Genomic DNA, 22,464 nt, shown 5'->3' on the forward strand with positions numbered 1-22,464 from the left:
AACAAATAAGGAAGCATATCATTCCACACATACAAAGTCATAGTTTTATTTTAATTTTATTAAGAATAACTAGATACGGATGTCCAAGCATTCACTAGTTACAGTTTGAGTCCTTTGATCATCGGCTCCCCCCGCAGACCGAGGAGGAGGTTGTTTGCCGCCAGAGCAGACATGCCATTACGGGTGGTATAAGAGGCACTAGCAATATGTGGGAGAATCACTGTGGGAGGAGAGAATTGAAAAGACAAATGATAGGCCATGAGAAATGAGCGCTGTGATAAAGTGTTAGTGTTACTTTTTTTTAAAAAAAAAAAAAGCAGCAGTAGTTTGAGCACTAATACTCACCGCAGTTTTTGAGGGTAAAGAGTGGGTGGTTTGTGGGCAGGGGCTCGGGAACAGTGACATCTAACCCAGCTCCTGCAATCTGTCCAGTGGACAGAGCCTCGTACAAGTCTTCCTGGTTCACCACACCACCTCTGATATTACAGAAAGACCAGAATTAAAGACAGACAGGAGAAGTACAGATACTGTAGTCATGGCCGGATTAGCCTGCTAACTGAAGATATGATTATTATGATAAATGGCTTCATTGGAGTCTTTAAAGCAAAAATTCAAATACTGATTTGGTCCCACTATCTCAAATGTGAATATTTGATGGGCAACTTAAAGTAAAAGTTCACCCCAAAATCAGCCTGTAGTGCTAAATCAGTCTAGACTGTTTTAGTGTGAGTTGCTGAGTGGTGGACCTATCGGCTGAAGAGATGTTTGCTGTCTTTCAAATATAATGTAACTAGATGGCACTCAGCTTGTGGTGCTTAAAGCGCGAAAACAATACACTTGAATAGCTCAACAGCAATGTCTCTTTCCATAGATCATTACCCGCTTACTCAAGAGCAGTTTCATGTAGGAACTATTTTCCTTCTACTGAGCCACACCTGTCAACTAATCTTACACCTCAGCTGAGGAGGGCACCATTAATATTTAAATCTTGCGCTGTCATGGCACGAGCGTCTTGTTCGTGAGTAGATGCATGCTTCCTTCTGCATGGTGATACGGTTGGTGGGCAGTTTTTGGGGTAATGCATCACAAAATTCATAATACATGACAAAATTGAAAGACACATTTCCTCCTTTACCTCTCTCCACTGGAGTTACCTATCTGGCTGTGACTACTCCATCCCTGTCATTCATTTGGTACCACAGTTGCATGAAGGGGCGGAGCTGTCCTCCCTCTCAGTCCTCCACATACTGTGTGCTGTCCACATCCTCCTTCTCGTCATCATCATTCACCTAAATATTACTTTCTGAACTATCAGAAAATCTAAGCTGTTCTGAAAATTTTAATATGGATGAAATTTACGGACTCAGACTTTTTAGGCATGCAACAATTTCAGGCCAAAACAAACGGACTCATTGTGCAAAGGCCTTTAGCAGTAATGAAGTAATATAACACCTTACCAGCAGGATTTTGGGTACTAGTATTACATTTGCCATCCACGTGAAACAACATTACCCTCCTCCCTTTGTAATGCCTAATTGTTTTTCTGAGGTCATTTTGGTTAAAGTAATGTAAAAGTAGTGTTATAAGTAACATATTAGAGTAATATTGTAAAGTAACTACTTTCAAATGAGGGTAACTAGTAATATGTAATGTATTACATGTTGAGAGTAACTTGCCCAGCACTGTTGGTGGGTGAAGTTTGGTAGAAAGAATGATACCTACATGAAACTGCCTATAACAAGGTCTGAGGACTATATTGCTTATCATGGTTATCTTCCGTATTGGAAAGAAAGCAGACATCTCTACAGCCAAAATCTCCAACACTCAGCAACTCACACCAAACTACTCAAGCCTGATAAATAGCACCACAGGTAAGAGGAGAAATATGTATTTTTGATTTTGGGGTGAACTGTCGCCAGGTTTTGGGCGATTAAACAAGACATTTAAGTGTGTTAACTGAGGCTTTGGGGGAACACACTTTTATTAGTCAAGTATTTCATTACCTGGCATTGTGTACAATATGTGTTAAAGAGAATCAGTTTGTGTTTAGGATAGGAGTACCTGCTTGTGTTGATAAAGATGGAGGTATTTTTCATCTTGGAGAAGAGGTTCTTGTTGCAGATCTCCTTTGTTTCTGGTGTTAAAGCGCAGCACACAGCCAGGAAATCTGACTGCTTTGCCAGCTCGTCGAAAGAGACTAGACCAAGAGACAGTGCCATTGATGTTTTCACATTACAATCAAAAGGCTGACTGCAAATTCTCATTATATTCAATCTCATTTCCTTAAAAAAAACAAACAGATCAGAATATTGAGTATCTCTAAAAAACAGGACGTAGGTCTCTTTGACTAGTCGTATAGTAAATCTCTATTAAACCACTCCACCCTCCACCTTATATCAAAATAAAATGCTGGCATGACACATCGTAGTGACCATGAATCTATAGTCCTTACCATATTCTGCATTGATGGCACTGGCCAGCTCAGGCCTGGGGGCCACGTCTGTGTAGATGAACTTCTTTACTTTGAAAGGTGCTAAACGCTCAGCGATAGCCACACCTTAGAGCACAAAGACAGCAGGTAAAGAGTATCTGATTTACAGAAATGGATGTTGGACGATAAGCTAATGAAGATGTTGTACGTAGTGTTTCGGTTGCTCACCAATCCTCCCCAGGCCAAAGATACCCACAGTGCTGTTGGCCAGCTCGTGTCCACACAGCCACAGAGTTCTCCATGTACCCCAGCCACCACTGACGCAAGGGACAGATATTTTGTTATTGCATGCATGGATAGCTTTGTGTTTGTGTGTATGTGTGTGTGTGTGTGTGTGTAACATTACGTCTTGGCTTCATGTGTGGCCTCTATGAGCCTCCTGGAGGTAGCGAGGAGCAGAGCGACAGTCAGCTCAGCCACAGCATCGGTCAGAACATCAGGGGTGTAACCCACACGGATCCCTCTGGGGGAAAAAAACACACACACGAACATTACACACAATGCTATACAAATACTGTATGTCACCAGGTGTAGTGATGGGCAAACTGATTCTTTTCACAGAATTGGTCCCTTTGGGTCAATATGTGTAAACGTCTTCAAACCTTTTAAATGTTGCCAACCTTTCAAGTTTTGATACTGTTAAAAAAAGAAAGGTTTTAGTTTCTCTGTGACACTCCGTTACAGTACATGCATGTTCAACAGCTATTGCTGCCCACCCCACAAACCTCTTCAAAGCACTGATTCACTTCCCACTTGTTTGAACATGGGCTATGTAAGCTCAATATGACGTGACAGTCTTTGCTTTTCACTATCAACATGTTGTTTAAATGCCCTGAGCATTAAACTACTGTACAACATTTTGTAGCATTGCCTCCACATTACACCTTTAAGCTCATGAACACACCAAAGTAAGAAGAATGTCCATCTAAGGAGCACATGAATGCAGCATTGACCTTGGCTGCTGGAGGTCTCGATTTGCGTCTTATTTAATTAGTTGTTGTTTGGTCATTCAGTGCTGTTGCCGCACTATGTTACAACACGTTTCTGATTTATGAGCTCTACAGGCCAATCTGGTAGACACTCAGAAGGGCCTTTCAAACGAATTTGTCTGTTCATTTTTACCCATCACTGACCAGGTGGTGGCAGAAATGCAGGCATACACACATAACAACACTTTTGACTTTAAATTTTAAAATACAAATATAGCAATCACCTTTTCTTTAGCTCCTCCAAAGAGAGATGGTCAAAACCCACCGACATAGTACTGAGGACCTTCAGGTTTGGACCTGCAGGTGTACACCAAATATTACACAGGTACATTTGAAAGGGTTTTCATTGCATTCATCATTCAGCTGACTCAAAGACTGTCCTCAGACCTGCAGCATCCAACAACTCGGCATCAATCTTCTCTGTCAGCACGCAGAGAAGAGCATCAACACCTTTGACCTTCTGCAGGAGCTCCTTCCTGGGTACAGGGACGTCATCTGAGTCCCACATCTCAAACTGCACCCTATGAAAACAGAAATCATGACTGAAGCTCCAAATCAATTCATGTTTTATTTTATTTACCATAGATGGAAAATTATTGGTTGCTATGCTTCAGCTAAAGCTCCTTTTAAGATATACAGTCTCAGTATTCCAGGTGTTATCACATATATACTGTATACTTTCATAGAAATATTTGGACTTTAAGTAAGACATTTCTTCAGCTCTGCTGTGGGGGAATACCCTTTAGGCTACCAGTCTTATCTGACTAACCTAAGGGCAAACAGCAGCAGTCCTGTTTACTCAAAGTAAATGATGAACTTTTCTACACAAACCATTCAAAAAGGTTTCACAGTCAAATTAGTTACATGACACCATCTGAGATTCTACATAAAAATAATTTATTTGAAAAGACTTAAAAAAGGATACTATGACTCACTGTCCAGATTCACGGAGGATCTTCAGGCCATCTGGTGGGATCTGCCGGGTGATATACACTCGTGGCAGGGTTGACATCTCCCTCTGCATGTTGCTAGTTAGACCCCCGGGGATATTCAAAGGAGCAACAGCAATCCGCTGGAGCCGACGCAGTGCCATACGACTGCACCACATTGCAAGGAGAGAGTAAATCTGTGGGCAGGGGTTGGAGAGATGACAGTGGTACTTTGGAGTTCAGAGTCTGTTGTGTGCATGTGCATGATTTTGGCTCTAGGTCAGGGGGAGGTCCTTGTGTGTGTCTTTGACCAATGTGAATTGAGGGAGGGGGGTGTCTCTAAACTCTGAAGTTGAGAGATAATGTCACAGACAAACTGAACAAATAAATCTGAGTCAAATCTTTGTCCAGGTCATTCTCACTTCAGGCCAAACAGAATTTCAAGATAGATAGACATAATGAAGAGGCACAGACTCTTTCTCTCTCACACTCTATCTCTCTCTCTCTGTCACACACACACACACACACACACACTTACTACTGAACACATATACAAACTAAATTACAGAAATGTAGGCCCATATCAGACAGCAGTAGACATTTGTCTTGTCTCTGTAACCCATCACCCAGAGGAGTCAATAGGATGTAAATGTTTCACTTGGTTGTTGACCTTTGTTTCTTCAAACAGCGGAGAGCCCTAATGTTGTTTTGTGTTGTCTGTTCTCTCTGTCTGGCTGGGACTGGTTCAGCAATAGTTTGCTTGCTGACCATTGAGTTTTATGAATAATACATAATATTGTCCCAGTAATATGTCTAATAAATGTCTTTGTATCATCATAAAAATAGGAGAGATACTGCTTGCTTTCTGACTGATTCACCTTAGATTGAAAAAGACTGTACCAGTACCACTTAAATGCTTATTGGAGGAGGTAATGTCATAGCTGCGAAATCATACTACCCATGCTATCTCATCCAGTTTTATAAGTTTTACAGGACCTAGCAACCTTTTTTCATCCTATTTACAAAACTGTACAAACATTTATTAATGTCATCTGTACATTATAAGTATCATACATATCCTGCTCGTTTTTTATTCTTTTTTTTTTAATAAGTCTCTTCACACCGTATAACAATGCCCCTATAGTGTATTTTTGTCTGGGGTGATGAGTGATTTTTTTGAAAAAAAAAATTTTTCTGATAAATATTCTGAAAATGTAATATTTGATATGTAATATTTCAACAATGGCAATAGAATAAAATGTAATTTGCTTTATATCTACATGTCGGATGGTAATACTTCCTAAAAAAGTGAAATTTTAAAAACAAAAGTAGTCATGAAAAATGCAGTGACACTATTGGATGACCTCGGTCATGTGATTGCGGTAACCCGGAACCACTCCAAGTTTTTAACCAGTCACAACCATTCATTCGCTAGAGCTCGTCGCGCATACTGACAGGTAGCTACGCATGATTATTTGTCTAATTTTAGCAATATTTACAACGAATTTTTCATATTTATTTATAGAGTGATGATATCTAAAACAGCTGTCTACCCTGGAGAGTTATTTGTAGCCCAACGTATGTGTCGTCACTTTTAACGAGTTTATGACAAGTGTCCTCGCCACCGGCTCCAGGCAGCAGTGGCACTCAGTGCTAGCTAGCTGTAGCTGCTAACGTTAAGCTTTCCTCAGCAGGTTCATGAATCCACCAGCGTTATTATGGCAGCTAACTGTAATGTTTGACTGTTAGAAGACGTCACTTAATTGCCTCAAGACAGTCACTTTACCTTTGCGCTGGACTGACAGTTGTCAGGTCAACAACATTGCTGACAACTAGAGTTAGCCGGCACTAGGAGTAACTTAGCCATTTAGCTAACCTACAGCAGGGCGTTGGTTTTAGATTATTAGCTACCGATAACAATCAGAACGTTTAATAGTTTTGGTAATCACTGTCTGACACATTTATATGTTTCAATAGGTAGAGCCGTTATCTCTCAGACAGTTGAATTCCCCCCTCTTCCCCTCCCAGCATGGCTGCAGACTCGATGGAGATTGACGACTCTCTTTACAGGCAAGTCAAGTTACTGTTTTTCCTTACTAAGGAACTGTTCGTTACTTGTGAGGGTGGAGGGTGTGTTGCAGAAAGGAAGAGGCATGTCAAATAATTTATAAGCACTGGATAGGAACCTATGTTTTTATTTCAGCTTAGGGGAGAGGCATACGCATTTAAATGATTATATTTTGTATTTTTTTTACTGCCAATATTTAATGAAAACCTACCTTGCAAAATACAGGTGGGTTTGGAAGGCACGTTATCTTTAAAAAGATTTAAAATGACACCATTTATCATAGCCAGAAACTGTAAAAACAAAAATTATCGTTGGCTTTTCAAATATCTGACGGTCCTCGGACACATCATGTGTATCAAATGCTTTCATTCGGGGGAAAAAAAAAAACAAAAACAAATCTGAGCTGAAAATAGTGATATATTTAATCAAAATCACTGCATTCTACATCTCATTTAAAATTTAAAAAATAAACAGTTTGCACTAACGGACCAGCATGCACTAAAGAGTGTAAACTGAGGCTTTTTTCAACTTCTGAATTTTGTCTTTAACTTTCACACATCAAAGGGTACATTTTAAAAATCCAATAACTCCTGTATGGTGGAGGTGATGTCATGCATTTTCTACCAGTCATTGAGGGGGGCTCAAGGGAAAATAATTGTAGCTTCAGCGAGGCTCAAAATTTAAAAAAAAAAAAAAAAAAAAAGAAGTAGTCACATCCCAGCCACCCCTCCCCTCTGATAAGTGAAGCATAGTCCCTATAGAACTTGGAACTACAGATAACGTTACAACACAGGAAACTACAGTACTGTACTTTATACTACAGTCAGCTATACTACATTTGGTGATCTATCTAGCACTTTCCCTCACACTTCCTTTTCCTTCGTATCTGTCTGTGCAGCCGCCAGCGTTATGTGCTGGGAGACAGTGCTATGCATCAGATGGCCCAGTCCTCAGTCTTCCTCAGTGGAATGGGAGGACTGGGAATCGAGATTGGTAGGTGAAATAACACACTGTTGCACAACAGTACTGTAATATATTAGGTATCGTAGTATTCACATGGTCTGGTGTCACACTAAGCAATGTAACGTCTGGTTTTACAGCAAAGAATATTGTCCTGGCTGGTGTGAAGGTATGTGCTCTCACTAAATAACATGATCATCCAATATGGTGACAATATGTAATGTTACATTGTGAAGTGCCTTGAAAATTTGTCTTCCTGTGGAGTAATCTTTTGTATCTGTGTGCATGTGCGTGTACAGGCAGTCACCCTTCATGACACAAAACAGTGTGAAACCTGGGATCTGGGCTCCAACTTCTTTATCCACAAAGAGGATGTGTTGAGCCAAAGAAGAAGGTAATACACACCACAACACTGAACTGTTCCTCTTAACCTCTGATGTTACTTGCAATATTATATACTCACGTGTTTCCTGTTATCCACATACAAATACACACTCTTCTATCTTAATTCCTTTGTCTGTCTTTTACACATTCTTATCCATCCTCTTACTTTTCTACAACAGGGTGGAGGCAGTGTGCCCTCGAGTCGCAGAGTTGAACCCTTATGTCCATGTTGACATGTCTTACTCTGCTCTGGACAATAACACTGATCTCAGCTTTCTTGCAAAGTATCAGGTAAGGCATTTATTTTCAGTTTGTAGTTTATTTATTCATGGAGAACGGAAGATGTGATCAGCTTGGATTCACAGCAGCTGACATAGTTTGTACTAAAGGCACGGTCTCATGGTGTAAAAGGTTAAATGTCAATAAAAACTTCTTCAGCAGATCCCTAACCCTAACCCAATCCAAATGCTCCGTTTTTTGTTTTTTTTTAAAACTGTCATATTTTAACCAGAATATGGATATATTGAGTAAACATTGCTCCTCAGGCATTGGAAATGCTACAGTTAAAGGTCAAAGTTTGAAACTGCCAAACCATCTTGTCAGATATGATAAAACATTCAGGGTTGGGGCGTCGGTGGCTTGGTGGTAGAGCAGGCGCCCCATGTACAAGGCTGTTGCCGCAGCAGCCCGGGTTCGAATCCAGCCTGTGGCCCTTTGCTGCATGTCACTCCCTCTCTCTCTCCCCCTTTCACACTTGTCTGTCCTATCAATTAAAGGCTTAAAAATGCCCAAAAAATATCTTTTTAAAAAAAAAAAAAAAACATTCAGGGTTGTAGCATCCTTTTCTTATATTGTAGATAACCTTAGTTAAATGTGCATTGTTTTCTGCTCTGCGCTCTCCTCCAGTGTGTGATTCTGACTGAAGCCAGATTGAGTTTACAGAAGAGAGTGAATGAGTTCTGCCACTCACAGCGACCCCCCATCAGAGTAAGTCTGGATTCCCCATCCTGGTTGTGCATCACGGAGCATTAGCTAAGCCATGTCTTACACATAGGCAACACACAAGACAAATATTAACCAAACCTTGTGTCTGTGTATTAAGTAAACTGTTCTACCTTATGCTCTTTCCAGTTCATTGGCTGCGATGCATACGGCATCTGTGTGCGGGTGTTTTGTGATTTTGGAGATGAGTTTGAGGTGTCAGATCCCACAGGGGAGGAGCCCAAGGAGATTTTCATCCAAAGTATCACTCAGGTAGACTGAACAAAACAGACATTAGTAACAGTCTCCCATCTATCTGTCTGTCTGTCTGTCTGTCTTCTGTCAGACCTTTTTTAAATTGGGAAATGTGATAATGAAATAAATGCAGTACCATAATTGGCCCTTCTCTAGGCCCCGCCCCTTTGTGATGGTCCATCAAGCATTTGTTTGCAGCCCAATGTCACTAGCTGCACTCCCTGAAGAAATACTATATAATTTTTGGAAAGACAAAAGGCAAAGAGAGAAGCAAATGAAAGGGTCTACAATACAATAAAAGCAAGAGACGGAAGATAATGAAATTAAGGATTGACCAATAACTGTGGGAACAATACTGTTCCTGTAAAGCAGGGTAGGTCCTCATTCACACACAGCAAAAGTAGCACATTCATTCAGTATACCCTCAGTAGCGAGCGCAGAATAAAAGTGCTAACTTAGTAATAACACATAACATTTAACATATATCTCCCTCCGACCTCTTTGGGTAGTGTCGCATGTGCCTTAGGCACAACATTAAGCCATGAGTTGCTGAAAATGAAGAAAATCTAAAATGATTGCATTAGAATCTATGGAGCACAGCCGGGGAGTTTTCAGACCCTGTGTCAGAGTTGGCTGATGCTATGCTGTGATTTGCCCAGGCTGTGTTTGAGGATGGGACTTAGCAAAGGGTCAATTCAAATTTGGAAGTATAATAATGGAAATATGAGCCCACCAAGGCAGCATCTGTTCTAAAAAACACTTCTCTCTTTGAATTTCAGGACAATCCTGGGCTGGTAACCTGCATGGACAACCAACCCCATGGCTTACAGACAGGCCAGTGTGTTGTCTTCAGAGAGGTCAATGGCATGGAGGAAATCAATGGCACTGCACGGCAGGTTTCAGGTATTATTTCTACATTGTCAATGATAAGTTCAGTAAATTTGATTTTTTTTTTAAGTTCATCATTACTATTGTATAATACCAGCATACCCAATGGATCACAAATTTACACACCACTTCGATAAGCTAAACAAATACTCTGTTCTTAATAACATACTGGGTCTATTTGTCATATTTTGAACTGTTCCAAGAGGAGATTTGGTGAGGTATATTTTAGTAAGGTGAGAATTGTGCATTAATCTAATCTAATATATGTGTGTGTGTGTGTGTGTGTGTGTGTCTGTGTGTGTCTGTGTGTGTGTCTGTGTCTGTGTGTGTCTTGCTTGAATGTGACTGTGTTGTATTAGTCCTTTCCCCTTACAGCTTTGCAATAGGAGACACATCCCAACTACAACCATATGCACATGGAGGTTTCTTTGTTCTGGTGAAAACTCCCAAGACCTACAGATTTGTAAGTCGACTAGTTGTCACATCAACCAGACACATCACACAACAGGCACATACCCTTTAAAATAAATGTATTCTTTGTGTGTGTGTGTGTGTGTGTGTGTGTGTGTGTGTGTGTGTGTGTGTGTGTCCATGCATTTATCCACTTATGTATTTCAGGAGACAATAGAGAGACAGTTGTGTGATCCTCAGGTCCTGATTCCAGACTTCAGCAAACCAGAGGTGAGAGTTTAATGCTGTTCCTTGAGACTGCACTACAAAGCAAATTGAATGGGCTAGTTAGCCAGCTGATGTTAGGCAACTAAGATTGGGCAGTTCCACAGCTAAGCTCACTCTTTGTACCAAGGCAAATCATCAAAAAGCTTAAACTATACAGTATAACCCACTCCATTGGATCAAAACTATGAACCAATCAGCATTCAGGAATAATAAAGCCACCGTACCTTCAAAACACTGCCTTCACAATATGTTTACATGTAAAGTAATACATTTGTGTACAGACCAATAGAATCACTTGGCTTTTTAGTGTACTTAAGTTGTGTGCTTATTCTTCTTTTCCTGGGTTAATTTCAGTGAAGCCATATATCTCAAAGATAATCTCACTTAGTCAACTTAGCAGTGTGATACTGTTGTTTACAAATGCCTTGTACTGTACTGCTTATTTGAGTTTAACCAAGCTTATCCTCTCAATCCTTTTTTAAATCTACCCATCAGGCCCCGCTACAGATCCATGCAGCCATGTTGGCTCTGGACATCTTCCAGGAGCAGCACAGTAGACTTCCCAACATCGGGTAAACAAAATAATTCTCTGCTATTCACTGTCTAGATCTTATCTGCTGCTCTACGTCCTGTACTCCTAACAGTACCTGAAGATTTTATTTGTCCTGGCTGTGGTTTTCAGTCCGTGACCTTGTTGAAATGTGACACATTCAGTTGTGAGCATGTTACCTTTCTACCATCAGGTGTTTACAGGATGCTGAGGTTTTACTGAAGCTAACTGAGGAAGTGAATGCAACCCTCAGGAACAAAGTGAGCGCTTTTTTTTATACATCCCTTATGATTTGATTGTCTTGAACTTGCAGAGATGCACATATATCCTCTTTGACAGACAATTGCACACACAGATGCCTTAACCCCCCCTTTTCTTCCTCATTCATTCCAGGCTTCTGTGAATACTGAGTTAGTGCGCTGTCTGTCGAGAACAGCGAGGGGAACTCTTCCTCCGTTAGCAGCAGCTGTAGGAGGTCTGGCCAGCCAGGAAGTTCTCAAGGCCATCACAGGGAAGTTTGCACCACTGCAGCAATGGGTAGGCTACTCTACTTGAACTGTAGACCTCCTTTTTTAGAAGTAAAATGGTGCTTTTTGAAAGTTCAGTAGCTCATTGTCTTTCAATATTTGTTTCTCATGTGTTTAGTTTTATCTGGATGCCATCGAAGTAGTCAGGCCACTTCAATCTGTTTCTGCTGAAGAGTTTTTCCCGAGGGGTGATCGGTATGATGGATTACGAGCATGCATTGGTGAATCAATGTGTCTAGAACTGCACAAGCTTAAGGTCTTCATGGTAAGGATTGTGCAGTACATCCAAGACCACTTTTATATTGAATTATATTAAGGTTTATGTCCAAATGAACCCTAAAATGTCTTCTCTTCCAGGTGGGCTGTGGTGCCATTGGCTGTGAAATGCTGAAAAACTTTGCCCTGCTTGGAGTGGGATTGACCAAGAGCTCAGGAGAGGTGGGTGTTCATTCTGCATTTCCTCTCCTCGGTTTGACTGTATTTCTTTATGTTTTGCAATATATCTCATAGCTTGGCCATATGTATCTAGTGAAACATTGCACTCTGCATCTGTCAATCCTCAGGTATGCATCACAGACCCAGACCTAATAGAAAAGTCCAACCTCAATCGGCAGTTTCTCTTCAGACCACATCATATACAGGTGAACAGATTCCTCATTCCCTTTTCTTCAACCTTCTCAACTGTAATGCCGTATTCCCTCAGCTTCACTAGTAGCAATGTGTGAAATTGTGTCTCTTCTGCTGTGCAGCTGTGTTATGTAGGAAGTAGGAAAATGTAAGATCGGACTGGTAATTGCTGATGCTGAAACACTCAGATTACAATCAGAGCTAAATCAAACATGATTGTAATCAACGACACGGACATTTACACACTTTTTTTCCTGATCTTCCTGTCTCTCAGAAACCGAAGAGTACCACAGCAGCAGAAGCCACTCGCGAAATCAACCCAGACCTGCAGGTGGATGCTCAACTCAACAAGGTGTGTCCAGCTACTGAGAGCATCTACAATGACTCCTTCTACTCCCGCCTGAACCTAGTGGTCACTGCGCTGGACAACGTGGAGGCCCGGAGATATGTAGATAGGTTGGTGCAAATATTAACGTGACACAAATTGTACTCTCCAAACCATTCAGTTGATTTTAGCTTCTTTCCCATAAACAGCGGCCCTAGAATGATTTTTATTGACTGAACCTACCCCTCGTCAGGAACTCAGAAAGAGCATGCTTATGAGATGAATGCAGGAATTGACAGACATTGAGTTTCTACATATATTTTATTTTCAGCCGCTGTGTATCCAATCAGAAACCTCTCCTGGACTCTGGCACCATGGGAACTAAAGGACACACAGAAATCATTGTGCCAAATTTGACAGAGTCCTACAATAGCCATGTGAGTATGTGTGTGATCATATTTGTGTTTTTATGCCTCCACACGGATAACAGATGTGGCTAGCAGCACTATGTCTTCAGGGTTTCCATCCATCCATTTGTCTGTTCATTTCTTGTGAACGTGATATGTCAAGAATGCCTTCAGGGAATTTCTAGCCTGGTTCCAGACCATAGACCCCGCCCACTCAACTGAGTAGGCTTGCATCTCTGGTCTGGCATACTTCACTGAATTTGCGATTTATCTCGTCCAAACACTGGATGGACCAATGAACGCTGGGGGTCTAGCGATTAGCTAATCAGCGCCACGCTGATGTCAAGCTGTACGCCGGTGGGTAACTGGTGAGGATAGCAACAATGGCGACCGCTACAGATCCTACAGACCACATTAACGATGCTATCGAGGTATTTCGCCGCTACTCGCGTTAATGGAGGACTAAATTAAGGAAGCTGCCAAACTGGATTTAACGGCGATGCAGCTGGGCGTGCACGACAATGGAGACATTTTAAACGGGCAATGCTCACTTGTTTTCGGCACCCTCGAGGCATGGATACTAATGACGTCAGATTCAGGGTGAGTCGTTGATCTGTACTGATTGGTTAGGGAAAAATCAAATTCCCTCCCCCTTGTAAATCCCCTTCAATGGAAGCCATGTCAGACTGAAGGTTCTGGGAGCTTCAGTCTGACACTCAGGCTAGGGAATTTCCTCAGATTTGGCACAAACGTCCACTTGGACTCAACAATGAACTGATTACCTTTAGGTGGTCAAAGATCACAGTGACCTCGCGTCAGTCCTGTTCTCATGAATGTGGGAAGGAATTTCTTTAGAATTGGCACAAATGGCCACTTGGACTCAAGGATGAGCTGATGAGACTTTGGTGGTCAAAGGTCACTGTGACCTCACAAAACTATTTTTTGGCCATAAATCAAGAATCTACTCGCTAATTAAGACAACATTTGACACACATGTCTAATGGGAGCAAATGATGAACTGATGACAATTTATATTCAAAAGGTCAAAGGTCAGCTTCAACATTTGGTCACATCCTCAATTGGACACTAACACCTCCGTCCACCTTGAAACTGGTGACTGAATAGATCTTTTTGGGTTGAAGATGTGTATGAAGCATCCATGTTTAAGAATGTATTGCTTCTTTGTGCCAACATCCATATTTGAAGCATTGTCTACTGTCATGGCGACATATCACGACAGACGTGAGTATAAACTGTAACTTGACTGGATGATGGAGGCATACAACTACAAGGCATTAGTTTTAGTTCATTCCTTGATTTATCTCAGTCTCACACAGACACAGACATTTGTTTTTACAGTGCTCCTAACTAAATCTATCCTGTCCTTTGCTTACCAGAGGGACCCCCCAGAAGAGGAGATCCCATTCTGCACTCTCAAGTCTTTCCCCTCTGTCATAGAGCACACCATTCAGTGGGCCAGAGACAAGGTCAGCCTGCTCAAAACCCAACATGTCATCAATGTTATCATTTTTGACGGTGTGTGACAGTGTTCTGTCCTGACTTTCCTAATTTTAAACTTTTCTTTTTTGGGTTTGTCTAGTTTGAGAATTCGTTTGTCCACAAGCCCTCCATGTACAACTCCTTCTGGCAGACCCACTCCTCAGCTGAAGCCGTGCTTCAGGTAAGACTTTGTACGCTGCAAGTGTTGTCTGACTTATTGTAAGTTGCCTTTGTGTTGATCCTTGCCAGCAATGTATATTTTATTTGAAGATTTTTTTTTGTGTGTGTGTGTGTGTTGTAGAAAATGCAGGTGGGGGAAAGTCTTGAGGGGGCATTCCAGGTCATTAAGCTGCTTAGCAAACGGCCTAGCACATGGGAACATTGCATCAGTATTGCCCGTTTGAAATTCGAAAAGTATTTCAAGAGAAAGGTAAGGAGTTTCTTCCTGAAAATACATATTCATTCAATAGATTTTATGTACAAGTGTGTTAGAGCACCTCCACAACACTGATTTTGTTTTGATGTAGGCCCTACAACTGTTGCACTCTTTCCCCCTGGACACAAGGTTAAAAGATGGAAGTAAGTTTTCCTCAAACACGTTTTCCTCCTAAGTTACAAAATTATTTTAGTCATTTAATATGAAAACTACAGTATAAATGTAATAAACTTAAAAGCAAAGTAAATAGTGATTTTTTTCTTCCCTTCTTAGGTTTGTTTTGGCAGTCCCCAAAAAGACCTCCAGCACCTTTTGAGTTTGACTTGAAAGACTCTTTGTGAGTATAATGCTCCTACATTACAGTTTAAGGCTTTCTTGTATTGTATGTGTCATATCTAAACTCTTCAAACCCTCCTCTTTCCCCGTCAGGCACATCACTTTCATTGTCAGCACTGCACGGCTCTTTGCAGGAATTTATAACATCCCTTACTCAGAAAAGGTAGGTCAAGTACACTCACGCCTACACTCTCATAATCACTTGCACTTACTGACTGACTGAACTTTTTCGTCTTTCTCAGGATCTCTCTGAAGAGACCATAATCAGGGTTCTGTCAGATGTCAAAATTCCTGAGTACAGGCCCTCAGAGAAAGTAAGTGCCTCCATTGATCTGGTATTTGATGTCTATTTAAGTGTAAAATGAATCCTAATCTTGTTGATTGTTGTGGATCTGTCCTTTCCAGTGTATAGAGACAGATGAGACGGCAAAGAAGCCTGATCACATGAAGATGCCTCTAAGCAGTGAAGAGGAGAGGGAGGCCATCATACAGCTGGAGCAGGCCATTGCTACTGGCAATGTCACAGCAGGTTCAGAAACACAACAAATAGTCAACAGGCAGATTTGTAGATGGACACTCAAAATGACAGCTAAATCAGAAACTTGGAGGGGTGTCAGTAATATGTGTTACAACAGGAACAGGCACTTTCTCCTTATTATTAGATGGGCAAGACTAAATTACAAACATTGTAAAACTATGTCTGATAACCAGTGACAATGTTGTGCTTTCACATGCAGAGAGGTTACAGATGAGTCCACTGCAGTTTGAAAAGGACGATGATGGCAACGGACACATGGACTTTGTCACATCAGCATCTGCCCTCAGAGCCAAGATGTACTCCATCGAGCCCGCTGACAGACTCAAGACCAAACGAATTGCTGGCAAGATCATTCCTGCTATTGCCACGGCAACAGCTGCTGTGGCTGGACTGGTGAGAACCGTTTACAATCTTTCCATATATGCTATTGATGGTTTAACTTGGTGCCATGTTTTTGAAGGACCTACAAATATTGGGCAATGTCATTTTCAATTCAAGAACAGCAGACTTTTGCATTCAGCATTATTGCTTGATACATGGTCATCAGTATTTTTTCCATTTCTTTAAATATGACAGTGCAAATGACCTCAATGCCTGCCTCTGAGGGGGTGGGACCATGTACTTTTTATACCTTCACAGTGGCGATAGCCTTAGTCGGCGGCATTTTGTTTTCAGGTTGTCCATCCTTCCTATCCGTCCACGTGGAACGTGATGTCTCATGAACGCTTTGAGGAAATTTCGTCAAATTTGACACAAACGTCCCCTTGATCTTAACAATGAAATGATTACATTTTGGTGATCATAGGTCAAAGGTCGGGGTCACTGTGACCCTGTCTATCTCATTCTTGTGAACACAGTATCCTTTTTTCAAATTTGGCACGAATGTTTACTTGGGCTCAATGATGAACTGATTTGGTTTTGGTGGTTAGAGGTCAAGGTCAGTGTGACCTTAAAAAAAAACTGTGTTTAAAAGTAAAGTGTACCATGCCTCATGGAAATGTAGCAGCAAGTCAGTTCAGCAGTATTCAGTAGTCTGATGGCCTGTTGGTAGAAGCTGTTTGTCAGTCTTGTTGTCCTGGATTTCACACTCCTGTAGCATCTTCCTGATGGCAGAAGTGTGAAAAGACTGTGGTTGGGGTGTGTTCTGTCCTTGATGATGTCATTGGCCTTCCTAATGACCGTGCTGCTGTTGTGAATGTCCTAAATGGATGGGAAGGCTGTGATCACCTCAAGGGAATTTCTTCAAATTTGGCACAAACGTTCACATGGACTCAGTGATGAACTGATGAGATTTTGGTGGTCAAATGTCAAGGTCACTGTGTGAACAGAGTTTCTCCACAACACTTCAGTGGAATTTGACACAAACATGCGCTTGGATTGAAGAATAAATTGATTAGAATTTGGAGGTGAAGGATCAAGGTCAGTGTGACCTGACTGTATAGATCTCTGTTGCCGAGGGGAAGATGCGCATGTAGCATCCATGTTTTCACAGACATGGATGTAAGCTGAGAGAGAAATGTGACCTGTGTGCAGAGGCATACAACCGCAGGGCGGTAATAGTTTCAGGCTGCGCCAGACAGGGCACGCTTTGGTCCAGGTCTAGCCACCAGGCACCAGAGGGGGGCTTCAGTTTCCCTGTTGCATTGTCAGAGGTTAGGTTTTTGTTGATACAAAAACTTTATTTGATCATGAAGCTCAATGTTTCTGTACAGTTCTCTGATTTATCAGTCAAGTGAATGAACTACACTACAGACTTGATTATTAACAGTGACAAACAGAGTGATGCTGACTCAACTCCAGGTCCAACCAGGGTTGGGAAAAAGCACCAGCCACCAGCCAAATGATGGTAAAATATGCAAGTGGCTGCTGGATTTACTTCACTCACCAGCCAAAAAAAAACAGTGGTTATCTGTTGAGAGGCTGGTAGATTTAAGAGTTCACCAACCACATGTATGAAATGTCTGTATCTGTATCGCTGCATTTTTTAATACACTATGATCATCTGGTCATAGGTCACATCTGTTGTGGGCATCTAGGTTTTGTCTCACTTCCTCCCGTTTTCTTTGCGGTTCTTGCATACTTATACAGCTGAAGTTACATCTAGTAACTTTTATTACTAACAGCAGAATACCATGGGGAACACTGGGTGTTTTTGCCACCTTATTACAAAGTCATTAGTAATATCTGCTTTCTCACTGGAGCAGCTCCAAACTGCATTAGGCTTTGCCCATGTGTGGCACAGCAGCATTCTCGTGATGTCTGTCGTTTAATCAGTCAGATAGTGATGTAATTGGACAATGAGCAAGACTACTAAGTGGTGACTACAGAGACAGGCAGCTGCATCAGACCCAAAGTAGCGCATACGTCAATACATTTTTTTATAGGCTATCAGATTTTGAAAAGTAAATGCATAGAAAATCAATATGTGGTGGTCAGTGTTTATATTGTGGTGGGCCGTCAAAAATAGATCAGTGAATGGGGAAACACTGGGTAGAGCCAGAGATCGACCCTAGAACAAGCTGGAGACATTATATATAGATACATATATCTCGCCTGGCTTAACAGCGCATTTGGATCCCCCAGAGGGTGCTGGAAAATGTTGCTGGGGAGTGGGATGTCTAGACTACCTTGTGTAGCCTGCTGCCACAGTGACCCAGCCTTTGATAAGCGGAGGATTAATGGATGGATGTTCAGACATGTAGTATATGTGTGTCAATATAAATAGATATACCCATCATTTCACTTTATTATTTTGATGTCCTCAGGTGGCCCTTGAGTTGGTGAAGGTGGTTGGAGGCTACGAATTTGAATCTTTCAGAAACTGCTTCTTTAACCTGGCCATTCCTGTAGTGGTGCTCACTGAGCCTGCTGCTGTTAAACAGTCACACATCAGGTAAGGGCATACGTACAATTTCTCAATCTGACTGTCTCTCACACTAATTAAAATAATGATGTGTTTTATTTTTTTCACTTATGATCACACTTTGCAACTATTGTACTATAAAAACAGCAAAGGAAAAATCTAGTGACAGCTGTATGATGTCTTTCCCAGGGACAACATCTACTTCTCCATCTGGGACTGTTGGACCATCTTTGGCCACGAGGACTTCACTCTCTCTGACTTCATGAATGCAGTGAGGGTGAGAACCATTTACTCATGTTCTACTTTGTTGATGTATTAGTCCATTCAGAGGCAGTTACCATATTATTGTATTTTCCCTGAGGTTTGTCATTGCTTCTCTGTAGTTTATCTTCTTCTGTCTTGTTGTTTTATATCAGGAAAAGTACGGAATTGAACCGACGATGGTCGTCTATGGTGTGAAGATGCTGTATGTGCCTGTGATGCCTGGACACTCAAAGAGACTCAAGCTAACGTAAGTATTTCCTGATTTTTGATACTCATTCTTCTTGACCCCTGAAGAACACTGTGCCCTCCTGCTCACCCCAACCCTAACACTAAGGATCAGACTTACAAAACAGAACCTTTTAAGGTTGTAGGAAGTCAGTCTTTTGCTCAGAGACACTTCAGCAGGGTGGGTGCTCTTTCTCATAGCTACACCACCCTGTAGACTTTAACTTGATTGTGTGTATTGTTGGAGGTTTCCTGGAAAAGGCTAATGAGAAAATACTGTATTTGGGTAAGCATAATTTGAAACCAAACAACAGATGCACTATACCTTTACTCTGATTTTTGCAGGATGCAAAAGCTGATCAAACCATCAGCAGACCGCCGCTACGTTGACCTCACCGTGTCATTCGCTCCAGAGGCAGACGGAGACGATGACCTCCCCGGTCCTCCTGTAAGGTACTTCTTCAGCCGCAATGGAGAGACACCTTGACACCTTCCTAGATGTCGTCCTCAAACCTCTTGTGTCCTTACTTCCCTTCTTTCATGTAAATTGTTTCACCCCAATTACCTGGGCCTGGGCCAAGATCTTTCCCTTCAGGATGTTATGTGACGAGGGCAAAGCTCCTGGCCCCAACACCAGCCCCCCATGTACGTAACACAGCAAGAAAAGACCAGTGGTGGTCCCAGTTTTTCTTGCCTGAGATCTAGCCAACACAAGGCTGCTTGAGTAGCACTTGACTGTACCTGTGTACATATATTTTCTCTGTTCTGTTTTCTACTCTGGTGAAATGCACAGCTCTGCCTGTGTCAATGCCTTAATTGATTAATAATCTGTTTCTGTTTGTGGCAGTGAGTCTGACTAAAACTATGTTTACAGAAAACTACATATGCCCAAAACAACCCCATAAGTCTCATTTGTGTTTTAAGTCTGCTTAACTCTAAAGGGGGTGGTGGTAGGGCTGTTTCGGCAGTGAGGTGGATTTGTAGTTGGTAGGCATCACATCCTCTTCCTCCTCAGTCCTCTCATTGGCTTTTGAAATTATTGCCAACTACAGAATTTGCCAGAAATGGGTTATCTCTCTCCCTATAGAAACAAGCCAATATTTGTTGTATAATTTAGAGGTGCAAAAGGTCAGTGGTCAACAGCAAAATCACCAAAGATACTGATTATCATTGTGTCTTCAGATGATTGTTCTCTTTTATGATTAATATGACTGCCTCATAAAAACACATTCATATCACTGGGGATGGATATTACCCAAACAGAGCAACATACAGCAGCTGCAGCTTGATGTGCGTCATCACAGGTTGCGAGATATGCCATTGTCCTATTGATGAGCATCAACACTTCAGACAAGCAATTTAGTTACACAACTCCCCAGTAAATTGGCCCTGGTCCGGCAAGCTGTTGGAGCTAGCATGGAGCCCACACTGTCAATCTACAATCCCTGAAGAAATATCACATTTTTGTAAAAACGAAAAAGTGACTACAAAAAGAAGAGAAACAAGAAGAGCCTACAATATGCATTTGAAAGATATATCCAGGATGTCAAACTGACTCAGCAGTAAAACCAAGTTTGAAAGATAAAGATAGAAGCTAAAGCCTAAATATCACATTGTAAAAGTAAACCGCCACATCACCTGGCGATCAAGACTGAAGCAAATGAAATTAAAGGGAAACTTTGCTGATATCACACCAGCCATTTGTCACTGCAGTTTGTACAGACCCCTCTTTGGCGATGTGCGGGTAGCTCTGGGGGAAGCCAGACACTGTTTATCTGCACACACTGCGATGACACACACTTGGTTGAAAATTGGCAAAGTTTCCCTGCTTCCCTTCACTGGTTCCTGTACAGCAGGGTAGGTCATTATTCACTGTTAGAAAGCAAAAGCAGCATGTGTATATGCCATGTACATTCACTATACGTTCAGTAGCTAGCTAGCTAACCCAACCCTTTTTAGGGTTTGATTTTGGCTTTGGAATGGGGAGGAAACGTATATCTGCTTTCAATCTCCCGGTAACCAATATCACTGTAACATTTAACCTCGACTAGTTCACAATCTACAAAACCAGCCAGAAAATCTAAAATGATTGTAAAAGACTCAATGTGTATTTGTCGGACCCTGGTCGGAGCTGGCTGATGCTATGCCATGATTGGTCAGTCTGCGTTCAAGTGGTGGGACTTAGTGAAGGGTCAATTAAGGTGCGTCAAATAATGCAGCAGATGTGTGTTGCACTTAACTTTACGGGCAAAACCACCCATGGATTGTAGCTGTTTGTCTTGCCCATCATGTTATATACTTAGGCAATGACAGCATTGACATCAGTTAACACATTTGGGTAAATGATACCATTAGATTAAGTAATGGCATTAGTTCAATGGCTGTTTTACACACAGAAAAGGCATTTTGTTTTTGATAGATGTGAAACATCTGTACCACCATCTGGGATCACACTCCTACTGTTTAAAGCACCTTTTTTCAAGAAACAAAATCTGTGCTGTTCATGATTTCTTTGTTGCATTTGGTTATGGGTGTGTGTCCATGACCTGTATTTATTTACTTGTTACTCATTTTTGTCACTTTTTTGTGTCAAACTGAGCCTGTGTTGATGAACTCTGTGGAGTCATGGTGCACTGGTTAATTGTGAATCAACAATGAACAAAAGTCATACGAAAAGTGTTAAAGTACATCATCCTTCTGTTTAGCTGCAGTGGAAGGTTGTGAAAGGGATCTTTGGAATAGTCTGCATTGGCTTTCATTGGCAATAAAGTCAAAGTTATTTTGAATGGAGTCATTATTAAGGATGTACTGAAGTTACTGAGATCGACCTGAAGATGCAGCCCACTAACGGGTGTGTCAATTAAGACTAGTCACACAAAATTCTTCCTCAAATACGTTTATTTTTCTCCCCATAACCAGAGGTGGTGAATTTCGCTTTGCACAGAAAATGTCATTATCATATTGACAACACTTCCTGTGCAGTGAATGTCATAAGTGTAAAACAAAACAGTGTTAACGTGTGACAATGATAATGATGTATGTTCCTGTGACAGACAACTCAACCAATGGTCCAATAAAATGTGAGATTTCAGGATGTCCTCAAGACTAAAGCTGCTCTGTGTCTTTGTTTTAAATGCATCACAGTGAGAGCAGGAAATTAAAATAATTAATCTTGTCAGTTTATTCACGCAAGAATTGTGGAAAAAAGGCTGAACATTCTCCAGTTCAGCTTCTCATGAGAGG

At 41.4% G+C, this 22,464-nt stretch overlaps 2 protein-coding genes across 2 annotated transcripts; one reads left to right on the plus strand and one right to left on the minus strand.

Moving 5' to 3' along the window:
* Positions 1-40: 40 nt before the first annotated feature.
* grhprb (glyoxylate reductase/hydroxypyruvate reductase b) lies at positions 41-4,652 on the minus strand. The gene is made up of 9 exons (XM_049572712.1): positions 4,416-4,652; positions 3,868-4,001; positions 3,705-3,777; positions 2,838-2,954; positions 2,660-2,748; positions 2,453-2,557; positions 2,062-2,197; positions 346-476; positions 41-220 (listed from the first exon to the last, which is right to left on the minus strand). Exons 1-9 carry the CDS (start codon positions 4,586-4,588, stop codon positions 99-101), a joined length of 1,080 nt encoding a protein of 359 aa, XP_049428669.1. The 5' UTR covers positions 4,589-4,652; the 3' UTR covers positions 41-98.
* Positions 4,653-5,826: 1,174 nt separating this feature from the next.
* uba6 (ubiquitin like modifier activating enzyme 6) lies at positions 5,827-22,334 on the plus strand. The gene is made up of 32 exons (XM_049572661.1): positions 5,827-5,866; positions 6,387-6,479; positions 7,376-7,470; positions 7,578-7,606; positions 7,737-7,831; positions 8,001-8,112; positions 8,728-8,808; positions 8,953-9,075; positions 9,837-9,960; positions 10,305-10,408; positions 10,564-10,626; positions 11,119-11,195; positions 11,367-11,433; positions 11,567-11,710; positions 11,819-11,965; positions 12,058-12,138; positions 12,264-12,341; positions 12,602-12,783; positions 12,984-13,089; positions 14,457-14,546; positions 14,660-14,740; positions 14,861-14,989; positions 15,087-15,138; positions 15,269-15,332; positions 15,425-15,494; positions 15,574-15,645; positions 15,737-15,860; positions 16,069-16,262; positions 18,635-18,762; positions 18,922-19,009; positions 19,149-19,243; positions 19,567-22,334. Exons 2-32 carry the CDS (start codon positions 6,439-6,441, stop codon positions 19,706-19,708), a joined length of 3,078 nt encoding a protein of 1,025 aa, XP_049428618.1. The 5' UTR covers positions 5,827-5,866; positions 6,387-6,438; the 3' UTR covers positions 19,709-22,334.
* Positions 22,335-22,464: the final 130 nt, after the last annotated feature.

This window comes from Epinephelus fuscoguttatus, linkage group LG3 (assembly GCF_011397635.1).
Source record: "Epinephelus fuscoguttatus linkage group LG3, E.fuscoguttatus.final_Chr_v1".
Taxonomy (NCBI): Eukaryota; Metazoa; Chordata; class Actinopteri; order Perciformes; family Serranidae; genus Epinephelus; species Epinephelus fuscoguttatus.